The following is a 14624-nucleotide window of genomic DNA, read 5'->3' as shown; positions in this document are numbered from 1 at the left end:
ATTTAAGTGCGATATTTCCTTATTTTTCGACACTTTTATATTTTCACAATTGAATTGTTCAGTAGCCTCGTTATTCAATAAACTATTCTTTTTTTATGCTTTGAGCAGATTTTTTCGTTATTATACACGTACGTTAAAAACTTACTATATTACGAAATTATATCATAAGAGAATTATAAATGTCCTGCTATTACCCTCGAAATAGTCGACAAGCCGTTTCATGTTTCTTTGTATTATTATTACGCTAATGAGATATTACAGAGAAATTAACGAAGAAAAACTACTTAACATTCGCTGTGCTACGAATACCCCTTTCGTTTGACTTTAATCCACTTAACTGCTACTCTGTAGTACCTTTTGTAGAATCAAGTATATTTGCATCCTTTTGTTTCCTGAACGATTTTAATAACGAGTTGTATTCAAACAGTAATGGCAACAATCTCTATAATTTCATGAAAAATATAAAAGTACGTGTAGAAATTTATGTAAACTATAGGAGTAAAATGTTCTTTCACCTGCTATGGGTTAAATTTTTCGTATAAACTATAAGATATGTCGTTAATTTGATCGTATATTCTATATAATCTTATCACAGAATATAAAAGAAAGAAGGAAAATTAATTCAATTAAGAGAAATTAAAATAATGACAAGAGAATTTTTACGGATTTTGTTAATTTAAATTATTAATTAATACTGGAATCTTATTACTACAAATAAAATATAGTCAATGACGTTGGTTCAATTATGCAGGAAGAGTTAATAACATTTTTTAAGTAATACAAATATATAGGAATGAACATCGAATCAACTCAAGCAATATACTTTCTGTAATTTAACATCAAATTTAATAAATTATGAAATCGTAAGTTTGTCAGGAAAGCTATTGTAAAAATTGAAGATTTCTTTCTTTCCTATCGAATTAAAAATAATAATTCTGATATTACTGCAACGAATAAAGTTAGATTTTATTTTATTGGAAAAAATTGGATACTCGTGAGCGTAACACGAATGTTCATGACTGTAGGACTTTGTACAATTAAATATTATTTGCGTTCGTCGGAAATGTTCTCAAATTGAAAACAACGAAACTGTTTTACATTTGGATTTCATACAGATATACAATGGACAGTTGTTTTTCAAATTCATATCCTGTTACACCTTTCTGCCGTAACAATTTACGTCTAATTAAACGCGGCTCTTGTTATACGAAGGATTAAAATCACGTGTTTGTTTTCACAGGATGCAATCGCACTGTCAGGAATTCCGTTGGATGGATACGATGGACGGGACGAATGGGACGATGTATTATTCGCATCAGAGCGCCTCCTAGAGATCCTCAGGTAAATAAAAATTCTCTTATGAACAATTGTGAATTAAATATTTTGCATTTATTATATTTTTCTTGCTTTCTGTAAATCAAATTTTCGCTCTGTATAAAGAGTAAGTAAATCGAATAAAAATCACGATAAACGAAGCAAAATTCGTTAGTTTCATCAAAACGAGAAGATTAGTCAAATTTTTGGTAATGAAATCTCATAGAAACGCTGTACACAATCTTCACCGACATTTTTCTTTAGAAAATGAAAATCCACGCTATTAGGCATCGAATACGTAAATATCTTTTATACAGAATTTCATTTCGTAGTAATGTTCTGAAAACGCTATAAAGATGTCCTGTAACAAAATTTGGCCCGACGCAGGTGATCGAGTTAAAAGTTAGGAGGTTGCAAGTTGGTTTCCTGAAAGAAACCAGATGCGCTTCGTTCAATTCTCTGATGGCAGCGAGGATCTTGAGGATGAAACAGGACGTTACTGCGGCTATGTGAGTGGCAACACAACCAGGTAGAATATATTTCAATTTGATATTAGCTATTGTATAGTTACTGTCAATTATATTACTATTGCAAAGAATTTTATATATAGATATGTCATGAACAAAAATATCGGCACAGGCCAGATTTTCCTATAAAATTCTATATAAATCTGCAAAACACACGAGTTTTCAACCAATTTCTTTGTAAAATATCTATAACTTTCGAATTCTGAAGTTTAAGTACTTCATGATTTATTGTCGTTGGACTCTATGACAAAAGTGCAGTAGAATAGAACAGTAGAATAAAACATAAGATTTTATCTCAATTACTGTTGAATTGACCTAAGAATCGATTCTGGGACATTTTTGGGCCGTGGGTAAAAAAGAAAGGTAACGGTTCTATAAATTTTAATAGAATTATATTCATTTTGTAATAAAGGTTATCGTAACTGTTTTCAGTTCTTTCTTATGATGCACTTTGATTTTAAATTCAGTTATTATATTTTATGAAGAAAACTGATTGCACAAATACCTTTGTTCATCGCTCTACATTATACAGATCATTATAAGATCGTTATGCAAAAGAGTTTCTCTTATATCGTCAATCGGTTATTACTATATTTCACATAATTATACTGACAGATTTACGTAATTGCTTTATCGATAGGTATACTTTGCATACATAATTTCCTATGAATTTTATTCCATTTTTTATCCTATTGTACCTACTCAAATCTGAATAATCAGATATCAAAAGAAATTTGCATTCGTAAATATACAGAACTTAGCAATTACTAAAATAAATCATTATCAGAGTACGAAATGTTTGTACGATAAAATACGAGTGTACTAAATATGGAGATAAAAGGGAGGAGTGATTGGTGGATCGTTAATGAAAAATAATTAACCGGTTGGAATAGTATTCACAGCAAGTTGTAAACCAAATGTGTGTAAGTACCTCTGGTAGATAATGGATTAAACAGATGCCTGTTGGTTGAAATGGCGATTCCAAGCCGCTTATAAACGCGGCATTTAATGTTTGTAAATATACCCCATTTCGATATATCCGATAATTTTGGTTTGCTTTTTAATTTCAATTTTCTGGCTTCCGAGTCTCTTTTGTAATCCTTATTAACACGTTTCTGCGTTACGAATCATTTTAATACAGTTATTTAATCATTCTCTAATTTATCGAATGTACAAGCGAAATATGTTATTTAATTTGAAAGATAATTTGCCATAATAATAACAACGCATCATTAAATTTTACTTCGATATTCAATTACGATAATTAGGAAAATGGAGAGTTACATTTGTTATATTTATAATGTATTCTAGAATTTAATTGATTACCAATTGACCCATTACCAGACAGATAGTTGCTACTTTGATGTACGAGTCTACCGATCTTGAAAACTCATATTTTACCGCATTACGTATCTTATTGACCTTCTTATTCCAGCTATATTTTATGCTAATTATAATAGCAGAGAAATTAACATTGTTACTAACTTGTGGTTGTAACTATTGCGTGTATTATATATAGTAACGTTTCATAGATAGCGACAGCTTCCATAGCGATAAATTATATTTATTTATACTACAAAAGTGTTGAATGAAAAATTAGATCTTTCCGTTTCAATATGTCGTTACAAACGTAAACCAATTGACTGAATACGTAACAAAATATTCTTGAATGATTTATCAATAATTACTCATATGTATTGAAAATCTTCCCAAAATCTTGGAATACATAATAAAATTGAAAGATACATACACGCGGCAGACATTAAAATCAACAAAGGAGCTACTATCCACTTTTCAAATTCCCAACATTTTTAACATTACAACGAATTCTTGGGTATGTTAAACGAAAGTTTCGAACCTCTATATTTCATCCACTTCGTATTAGATACCGTTAAACGTAGAAATACCAGCGAATCCATTACGTTTTTAGTTCGTTATGTCGCAAAAACGTAATCTAGCCAGACCTTACCTATTCGGCTATACCCTTTTAATTATCCCGCAGGCTGTTCCTGCGAAAGGGACCGAATTTAACGATCATAATGGACTCGGACGTAAAGTTCGCCGCCGAAAATCGGTGATCTTCTCCGCCCAGTTTTCCATACTACCTGCCCAGCTGGCCGCCGAACGGCATCGTGGATTCTCCCCGTCCTCTTCGACAGAGTGCCCATTGGAGTGCGCCGTGAGGAATGATCGAAGGTCCTGCAGGCTCGCATCCCCGGGTTATCCGGGCGTGTATCCACGTGGTATCAAATGTAGGATTGCTCTGGAGTCGAGCGCGGGTCGCTTTAAAATCGGCGGACAACCGGACGACCTTTTCGACCTGATGAACCGTACGTCGCAGGACGGTTGCCAGACGGAGAACTGCGAACAGCACGTTGAGATCGTGGCGGAAGTGACGAAGACGAGGGTCGCCAGATCGAAAGACGGACGATCTCTAACGGAAGAGGTTCCGGTTGAAAGGCGAGCGAGAAGGAGCCCGGATCACGACGAGGAAGTGGAATTTATCATTGGGCAAACGTCGCACAAGACCAGGAGAGGCAGAAATAATCGAAGAAGACTTAAGAAAGCCAAAAAGGAAGCGGACGGATCAAAGGGTCCGCGCGGCAATTCCCATGGAAAAGCAGCGAACGGGGATATCCGGAGAAATATCGGCCGTCCAAAAGAGATCACTGAACAGTCTTCAGCAGACGCGTTCCACGGCTCGAGGAGCAGCTTCAGGCATTCCGGTGGCTATCGCGATCAAGGAATCCGGCTAGAATCTATCCCGAAGAGACTTCGTCACCCGCAGCGCGTCCATAAGAAGTCCATGGATTCGATAAGCTCAAAAAAGAATTTCGATCATGATCTAAGAGATATATCGGACGCGAGGATTCTACCCGACGGGTTGGGACACGAGATTGCAAGGAAAGGCTTGAGCCAGGAAAAGATCACCGCGTTACAGGTGAGTTATCCCCGGAAATTTATTTCGGACGACACCTTCGGACGCTATCTCGATCGTTTCGATCAGGTTGCCTAGCGTTTGATTGATTGCCGTGTTATTCGACAACGATAACGGGGGGAAAAAATCTCGTGTAAATACTAATAAGCAAGTAAAGATGTGTAGGTATGTATTGATCGCGGTGTATATTGTCGTTCTATTCTATGATACATATAGAGGTTATCTGATTTTAGTTGAACTTATAAGGTTTACCGCTTGGCAATCTGATAACCGAACTTACAAGGTGCTTCAGTTAGCAATCAGATAGACGAGTTGAACTTATAAGGAGTTCCGTTTACCATAACATGTTCAAAGTGTGAATCGATATATTTGAACGAATAAATTGCTTAACTTATAAGGAACGAATATTATGGTTATAAAAATCGCTCTTAAAATTTAAAAATTATTCATTCTTTTCTCACCGAGACATAATAGAGAAACAATAAAACGAAACAATAAATTTTTATTTGAATTAAAATGATTATTAATAAAACGAGTATTACTTTTCATTTTTTAGATAACGTATTAAGCAACATGTTTATTTTACAAACTCTATTTACAAGCATCACGTATAAATTACAAATACACGATTTAATTATATTGAGAAGAGAATTGAATTAATTAATTTGATCGGTTTACTCAAAATTAAGCAATCGACGTATCTACTGCCTCTTTTTAAATAACTTTCATCTTCAAGCAATTCCCGATTCTTTCAATAATTATTGCTCACGTAATTTTCGTCTTCCCCCGACTATTCTCATTCACTGGAAACCAACAACGATAAATATCCCTCGAACCCCGATAAATACTTATCGATCATTCTGTTGGTGTGAAATAGAGGTTGCAATTGGAGAAATTATTTTGCAAGTAGATACCGGTGCGCTTTAATTTCGCTGCAAGGATACAACAGTAACTACCAAACTCTTGCTAAACAGTTCGCGCGAAGTTTCCTTTTGCGGACCAAGTTGATTAAACGTTTCGCTTCGCGTCTAGCGCAAGGAATAGATACAACGCGTGAATCTAGTTAGACGATCTAACGTAACGTAGAGATGAAACGAAATAATCGAATTACATTTCTTCACCCAATAAGGTTCCCGACTACAGATACGCAAAGAAGAGTCGAATACCAGAAAAATTAGCAAGCACCAGTTGCGTGGGCGATTATCTGGCGTTGCTGGAGAACGTGGACGGAAAGATCTTTGAAATTTTCAAGTTCTGCGGAGAGGGTCACGTTCCACGGATCCTTTCGAAAGGAAAGAGCATTATCGTGGAGTTCTTTGCGGAACAGGACGGCACTATAATGCACGACGGGTTCCAGTTGTCGTTTCAGGAAACGGAAGAGGCGCCCGGCGTGAAACACGATCGAAATTGCGAGTTCGTTTACAAAAGTACGGAACGAACCAGGGAAAATATCAAGTCGTTGCAGAGCTGGTATCCGCCGAATACTTTGTGCAGTTACAAATTTATGGGCAGATCGTCGGAAAAGATCTCCGTTCATATGAAGATAATCAGGAACGAGCCGGACCAGGAATACGCTTCGCAGAAACGGAACTTCAGCCTGAATTACTGCTCCGGAAACGAGATTGCGGTTTACAATGGGATCGAGGTGAGTAACCGTCGAGCCAACGTAAGAAATTAACGGCTTGTGTGGTAAACATAATAGCTTCCCTGTTGCTTGTCTTATTGTGCTATTCGAAATTGTTCTTAAATGGTCTTCGTTCTTTTAAAAAAAGTCAATAAATTACGTAGGTACAGGGTCTAATTTCGTTACACCTACCGTAAGAAATTTTTCATTTACTTTCGATTGAAATTGAATTTAAACATTGTGAACATATTACGTTCTTTTTTAAATTTTATTATATCGTTTTAATGTTCATATTTATCGTATTTTCTATTCTATGAGTGTAAGAATTGCTTCTTATAATTCAAACAAACAATCGGAGGGTTGGGGTAAAAATGGGAAAAATTTTTCCATTTTATAACACACTTTGTTTACGAGAATTGAGATAGCATAAATTGTAACGATTATAATGTTCGAAAAATCATCTTCATAAGATAACATTAAAGATTTAATATGCTGATTAAAAAGGGTATGTATAGGGTATGACCATTCTATTACTGGAACAAACACGGATAAAAATGATTAATATTTTATTAATCGCTCCTTTTTATGATGTCTAAGTAAGATATAAATTTTATGAACACTGCCTTTATGAACAATTTAATTGAATGCAGTTCCTTCCTTAGTGGACTAAAACTCAATTAAAACTCAATTTTTTCAATAAAGCTATTTTGTAACATTCACTGTTTTCTCCTTTTGCTCTTCAATTTAGATAGTCGAAGTTATCGAGATAGTCGAATAATAAAGAGTTATTATAATTGTTAAAAATAACCACAAGTTTTCGTATATTTAAGTGAAACTAATCCCTAAAAATGTTTTGGAAAACTATGAAATAAACTACGAACATTTTTTGTGTATTTGTGTGGTTTGCTTAAAAGTTTCAACGCTCGAGTGCTTCTATATAGAATATTTAATACTTTAATATTATCACCGCAATATTAAAAGCCGTTGAAAATTTTACAGATATGTAGTTATTTATTTAATTACAACGATTCAATTACGTTCGTCGTCCTTAGAGCGTCACTGACTTATCTAATAGCGTGACCCGCATATTAATCAACGTGTTAAACAACATATGACTATCATTAACAAGAGTTGCATATATAAATTTTTTAATTTTACTTTATGCTATCGTCTGACTTTTTTCAACAACAAAACCACTACATCTGTTTCTATTACCTCGCATTAATTTGATTCGCATCTTTTACAAAGATATTTTATTAAATTTACTCAAACTTTTGTATTGCAAGGAACATTTGCATCTTTCGAGAATGTTCTCTTCCTCGTTTCGTTTATACTATTTCATTTCCATCCTACAGCGAACTTTTTCATCCTGCAATTCCTGTTATGCTAATTATAAATCTCTTCGTCATGATAAAAAAAACATGAATATATTGAACTTCCAGGTGAACAACAGCGTCTTGATGTGGTCTTACTGCGATGTGTCCCACCAGGATATTAATAACATTCAAGTTCCTCTCACCTCCAGCGGAAATGAATTGTTAATACAATATTATAGCGCGAAGGGCTCGTACGATGGGCAAGAATTCACTTACACGATATCCTACAGATTCATAAAGAAATCGCAGAATTCTACCACTAGACGTCAAGTCCAGGACGATTTCAAGCTGATCTCTCTCAGGCCGGTAAACTTTTCAGCGTTGAACTTCAACGAGAGTGAGAATTGCAACTGCGATTTCGGCGACAGAATCGGCAGCTTTAAAAACTGGTTTATGGTACTCGTTGTCTTAGGAATAGTCTCGTTTCTCGGTGCCATCCTCACTATAATAGCTCTCCTTGCCAAATGCATCAAAATGCGATCGATGGAGAAGAAACTGCTGCAGACTCCGAAACTATAAGCCCAATAAAATTTTGTACGATTTTCTATCTGTTCGAATAAAACGATTTTTTTTACAAGCGAAAATAGATTTAGATCTACGCATATGCTCATTTGATCCACATTTGGACATCTACATTTATTTATCGATTGTTGCAATGTGATTAAAATTTGGCCGGATGTAATGATCTTCAAATCTTTACAACTCGAATCAAAATTGAATTTGGAATTGAAGAATTTGGAATTGAAATAGATATCGCAGATATTTCTCTTGATATAACTTAATCTATACGTTGCATTATTTTTGTCAGAGGAGTTTCTTCTTAAGTTACTATTTTTTAATAAAAATATTTCTATCTTGATTTATATTCAAATTATATCTAACGACAGTTCTTGATATTCACGTTTCTCGTTCTTTTCCTGTAATTTTAGTCAACTTTGCATTCACCGAACAAATTTTCATTCAAGATAGGTTTTATTAAAAATAGATGAAAATGTATATACAACAATCCATGGAAAGGAAGAAATATAATGGCAGTACAAGATACAAAAACAACTACTACTTTTGTAACTTTGTTCTATACTTGTCACATTCTCACCTTCGTTCGTTAATTTTTCCTTTAATTTCCACTTTCGATATCAAGAGAAATTATGTCTCAAAAAATATAATTTTATTTCATGCTCGATAATTAAACCTGAAAATATAACTAGTCGTATAATTAAGAACAAATCGTATGATGCTAAAGCAATCGAGCATCTTGTTCGAATCAAAAAATATCGCCTAAAAGATCAAGGTCTCACCGAGATTTGAACTCGGATCGCTGGATTCAGAGTCCAGAGTGCTAGCCGTTACACCATGAGACCTTGAGAATTTTTTTACAGAAATTAGAATAGTATGCATGTGTAAGTAAGTGCATACTTTACACGTTTTTATAATGAATTAACATCGAGAAATATAAATGACAATTGTGATCGACGCAATGGCCAAGTCGATCAAGCATAAAATTCCATCAAACTGCGAACATGTAAATACGGATGATCCTCGACATACATATCTAATTAGAAAAACATAAGAAAATCAAATTGTTGACGTGGAAATGAGAGAAAACGAACGAAAGAGCGTGCGAAGTAGATATAAATACATACGATAAAAATTATCATACTTTGATAGGAGATCTAAGGAAATATCATCGCTTGAGGAGAAAGCTTTAAAAAATTTTTTTTACCGATAACAATAAGGGCTAATTGTACGGTCGTTGCGGACGCTAATATATACCGTTATAAGTGTTATTTTGCATAAAAGAATAAACGTCGCTTTTATACAATATGATAATTAATCAAGGGGAACGTGTAAAGTCCATGTAATATAAAGCATTCTTCGTTGAATAAATTGCTGTATTATAAACACTTCCTATACCATCAAATGCTATTGATTCTCATTGTTGGATCTGAAGTCAAAGATGGAGAGGTTTCTTCGTGCATAAATTACGATTATTCGGTGCTCGAGTCAAACCTTGAATATTCAGATCTCAGTTGAATGAATGAAAATTGCTTAGGACGTATTAGTAAGTTGTCCTAAGCAATTAGCAAACATGAAAGAATTAGCGTCAATTGTACATAATAATTTACCATAATGGAATGAGAGGACAGACATATTTCTGTGTTGCAATGAAAGTTGAAGCTGTAGAAAGATATTGTTATGTAAGCAAATCTCAAAGCAAAAATACGCAAAGAAAGAAAAAATGCAAAAATTAACAAATCGTACAGACTAGTAAAATCAGAACATTGAATCCTAATTCTACTCTCAGCGGCATACCAGAATCAAAGATATCAAAGAGTACGTTTTTATTGTTGCGATCGTGAGCAATTCAAGTAATTTCGCGAGCAAACTTTAACGATATAATGTGGACAGAATGGAGGTTCAAATCAAAATATTTAATTATAATTATATTTCAAGCGACAAAGAGTTATGAGAAAATCATAAGTAGATGTGCTTGGAAACGGGATGAAATACGTGTGAACGAAACACTTGGGGGCGTAATATCGTCCGACATAAACTATCGCCCTGCTTATTGCATCTTGTGATGAAATTGCAATGTTACATATAAAGAGGAAAGATAATCACAAAACAATATCACATAAGAGATTAGCTAAGTAACCACTTGAGAGGAGTAATCTCTTAAGTTATCTGTATTCATAATTTTTGCAATTCACAATTTATAATACATAAAATAAATGAACTACATCGTTAACAAATATGAAAATTAAAAAATTTCTTAGGCAGACTTAAGATTTAAGAAGACAAAAATGATCGCTAATCATATGTAAAATGTTTTGCTAAATGTAAAACAAGATTTCCTCGTTGTTCTTAACATAGATTATATTTCATTTTTTATCACTTACGAATTATTTAAATTAATTAACTAATGCAATAGTACAGCTATTGTTAAAAGCGATAGCAGAAAGATTAAAATATTATCGCTGAATAACTAAGATTTTAGTATTATAGTTATAACCGCTGTTAAAAAATTGTACAACATTTCAACAAAATTGGATTAAACGGGATGCCGTTAACGAGATATTTTTTCTTTAAATTCAAATGATGATTTCAAAGATGTAATAACTAAATGTTTGTTTTTTAATTTGTTTACATATAGAATAAACTCTTTCTGGCATCACATTTCGAGGTATTATAATGTCGTTTTAAAAATCTCCATTTTAATTTATACAGGTGCTTCGTTTATGAAAATGGTAACTTTTCCATTAAACCGCAATCTACCTACATTAATTTAAGAGCAGTTTCGGTGAACGCATAATGCGGGACACAATGAAGCATTCGCACTGACAGTAATTGGACGTTGCGCAAGCAATGATTTACCGGAAATATATTACATTGGCTAAGTCAAGGCATGAATCAGCACTTATTCGTGTATTTTGCCCATGTTTCATAATGCAACGAGCAAAAAAAGTGAACAAGCGACACAGCTGCGGTGCCAAACAATAATTTGTTAAAATGTTCCTACTCGTTTCGTACACGAAATATCGCGAGAATGTTATCGAATGTAGATCTCTAAGTATTAATTTTTATTATCCTCGCATATTCACGTATCTCCGTCGAATACTAAATTGATCTACATTTATAACAATGGAACGTATTTTTGTAAAAAAAGAGAAAAGAAAAATAAAAAATAATAATGAGAAAAGCAACTTGTAAATGTGATAAATATTTAATCGAATTGTAAGCCCACTAACAGTAAGCGATCTACAATATGTAATAGCATCAAAATGCTCGAACGATGTGTAACTGTATCAAGTGAAATGAAAACACTTCATAATAAAAACAAAAGTATTGCTAATTGTATACGATTGCATAATTCTTCTTATTCTGGCATGACCTAATTTTTTATTTGTTTTATATAATTTTGATCGTTACTCTACCAAATGAAAAATTAGTTTGATGGATACATCGCTAGTTTCGTTTTAATTACAAGAGTTTCATGATAAATGACACGATAGAGGTTTGTAACTCTATTAATTAAGCTTCTTTTCATGTTAATAATAGAACGATTAAAAATATTAGTTATTAAAAGTATTAGAAACATAATTGATAATTATAGATACACTTATATATATTTCTGTGATGAGATATTTATTTATTATGGAATAATATTTATTTATATCTAAATAAATCTTACTTACGATTTATTCATTATTACATGTACTTCATGATCAATACATCAATCTCTATATTATAAAATATTGACAAATAGTAGTCAAAAATATGTATACATTTAAATTTGTTCTGCTCTTAATGGTTCTCCTATTTTACCAATAGATGTCGCATTTGAAGTCCTGATATTCCTTTCTATGTGGTCGTTTGTCAACGGTATCGATTCGATACATGTAAAGTTAGTAGTGAGCTTGCAAATTCGCGGACGGAGTGTCGTTTCTAACTGTAACTTTGTGTATCGAAAATTCGAACAGAATGGCAAGAATAGCAGCCATAAAACAATCTTTGGAAAAAGCGTTACACGATGAAAGCAAAACATGGGCAAAGTATCTAGGCAAAGTCGAAAAAAAGACAGGAGTCGATCGACTTTATGTTTTTTTAAGTATGGACGTTAAAATCATATACTTTGTAAGCTTTTTGTGGCAGTTTTTGTCTTGCTTGATAAATCAATTAATTATCACTTTACGTAACGAGAACCTAGTACAAATTTCTCTTGGAAACAATAATTTAGTCGTAATTTTAAATTTAATTCTAAAAGTTTTCAAATTACGCACATTTCACTCGCATTTGACTATACTACAACGATATCGTATAGATTGTAGAATATAAAAGAACCTTGACAACGCGGTTATTTTATAGCGTAAGATTCTACAAAAAGCATTCGATGACAATTGAATATTCATAGGTATAATAATAATAAAGGGAATGATCGAGTTTTTCCGCATTTATGTAACATACACATTTTACTGTATCACAATAAGATTCCTGCAATTTGCTTAGAAATTTTGCTTACAATAATTAATTTCACTGGATTTTTTTATAATGTTGTTTAATATTTTTTAGGTTTTGTTGGATTTACAGCATTATATTTGGTGTTTGGTATTGGTCAGCAGTTAGTTTGTAATATCTTTGGATTTATATATCCTGCTTATTGTTCTATGAAAGCCTTGGAAAGTCCAAAGAAAGAGGATGATACAAAGTGGCTGACCTATTGGGTGGTTTTTGCAATTTTTACAATCGTTGAATTTTTCGCAGATTATATTTTATGCTGGTTTCCAGTCTATTGGCTGTTCAAGGTACTTTGTTATATTTTAATTACATAAATATAAAATGTAAACCATATACTTATTATATTGTTGGTTTTTACAGTGTCTCTTTTACATTTGGCTAATGGCACCTATTGAACGTAATGGTTCCTTAATATTATACAACTGTATTATTAGACCAAACTTTTTAAGATATCATCACAAAGTTGACGCATTGATATCGTCTGCTCAGGATGCTGGTATATTTTTTATGACAAGATATATATATGTACATAGTTAATACTTTAATACTTATTACAATCTACTAATGAAAATACTTTTATTTCAGCTGTTAAAGCTGCAGCAAATGCTTTGCTGACAGAAAAGCAGGAGTAATATTTATAACTTTGAATTCCTGGAGGCTTAAAAAATATGCCTTAAAAATTTTTACTGTTTTCTCGTCTCGTCCATTTTTAATAAAAAGGAAACTGCAATATATTTGACAGTTTTAATTTCCTATATATAATGTTTATATAGTAGTATAAATTTTATAATCAATTGTGCCTATTATCAAGATGTTATAAAATCCAATTACACATGTTATTGTGTATCTTACAAATTTCTATAGCTTGTCAGGAATGTAGTTCATCAGATCACAAAATTTTGAATGAATGTAATAAATACATAATACTGTCATAAATGCAAATAAAAATTGTATGAATACATAAAGTTTATAAATACAAGTCTTACAAAAATGGCTGTGTAATGTTACATTCTGTAGCAAGATTTTTACATAAGCCAAGCCAATTTAGTAATATTGAACAAATAATTCTTACAATATCATTTGTGATTGGATATTGATGATATTTTAGGCAGTTATAAGCACTATTTGAGCAAATGTTTTCTATCGTAGTATAATTGTCTGTATAAAGATATTTTTATGCCATGATATTACAGTTATAAACAAGGTGAATATTTTTAGTGTTGGAAATGAGTGTATAATGATTTGTAAAACCACCAAACAAACGACTTCTGTAAAAAATACGTAACACGAACGACGAGATTTATATTTGCAATTTTGTAAGTGAGGGTAGGATTAGGTAATATAAAGATTGAGAATATGTCATAAATCATGATACATGTGTATGATGTATGGATACTAAAAATTAATGAATTGTAGGTAAGCGCAAAATTTTTGAAATGATAAATTAGATATTAATCTTGCACAAGTATAAAGACAAGCTTTTATATGAGCTTTAAGTATATTTGTAGCGCCAAACTTATATTTGAGCAGACGTTATTATCTTATAAGAGGTTGAAGAAATATGTGGCATTTTGCGACTGACCAGTCGTATCTTAACAATCGGGAGACAATGTCAGGTCATTGTTGATCCATGCCAAATTCGCGTATTCAGACCTTATAAAATAAAGTGTAAGAGGTTCCATTATTCTTAAAATAAATTCTATACATTTGAAATATTTACGGTTTATTTTCAAAACTAGAAAATTTTCAATACAAATGGAAACGTAAACATCGAGTGAGCGAGACGGAATAAAAACAAATACATTTTCGTTCTCAAGCCAATAAATCGA

The 14624-nt window shown here is 32.6% G+C and overlaps 1 protein-coding gene, 1 non-coding gene and 1 pseudogene across 2 annotated transcripts; 2 read left to right on the top strand and 1 right to left on the bottom strand.

Moving 5' to 3' along the window:
* The first annotated feature begins 1233 nt into the window (after positions 1 to 1233).
* LOC117212758 lies at positions 1234 to 8363 on the top strand (annotated as a pseudogene).
* Positions 8364 to 9068: 705 nt separating this feature from the next.
* On the bottom strand, positions 9069 to 9140 carry Trnaq-cug. Its single transcript has one exon. It is a non-coding gene; the product is annotated as a tRNA-Gln (tRNA).
* A 3013-nt stretch (positions 9141 to 12153) lies between these two features.
* On the top strand, positions 12154 to 14510 carry LOC117212755 (receptor expression-enhancing protein 5-like). The gene is made up of 4 exons (XM_033457785.1): positions 12154 to 12388; positions 12850 to 13082; positions 13156 to 13291; positions 13381 to 14510. The coding sequence occupies exons 1-4, from the start codon at positions 12262 to 12264 to the stop codon at positions 13425 to 13427; spliced, it is 543 nt and encodes a 180-aa protein (XP_033313676.1). The 5' UTR covers positions 12154 to 12261; the 3' UTR covers positions 13428 to 14510.
* Positions 14511 to 14624: the final 114 nt, after the last annotated feature.

The sequence above is a fragment of the Bombus bifarius genome, unplaced genomic scaffold (assembly GCF_011952205.1).
Source record: "Bombus bifarius isolate JDL3187 unplaced genomic scaffold, Bbif_JDL3187 scf7180000008366, whole genome shotgun sequence".
Lineage (NCBI taxonomy): Eukaryota > Metazoa > Arthropoda > Insecta > Hymenoptera > Apidae > Bombus > Bombus bifarius.
The sequence above is the reverse complement of the archived record's forward strand: the minus strand, read 5'-3'. Positions and strand labels throughout refer to the sequence as shown.

Excerpts from the sequence above, each read along its gene's own strand:
- LOC117212755 (XM_033457785.1), top strand. The coding sequence starts at position 12,262 with ATGGCAAGAATAGCAGCCATAAAACAATCTTTGGAAAAAGCGTTACAC. Across the intron at positions 12,389-12,849 it reads TCGACTTTATGTTTTTTTAA|GTTTTGTTGGATTTACAGCA; the intron begins GTATGGACGTTA and ends AATATTTTTTAG. Across the intron at positions 13,083-13,155 it reads CAGTCTATTGGCTGTTCAAG|TGTCTCTTTTACATTTGGCT; the intron begins GTACTTTGTTAT and ends TGGTTTTTACAG.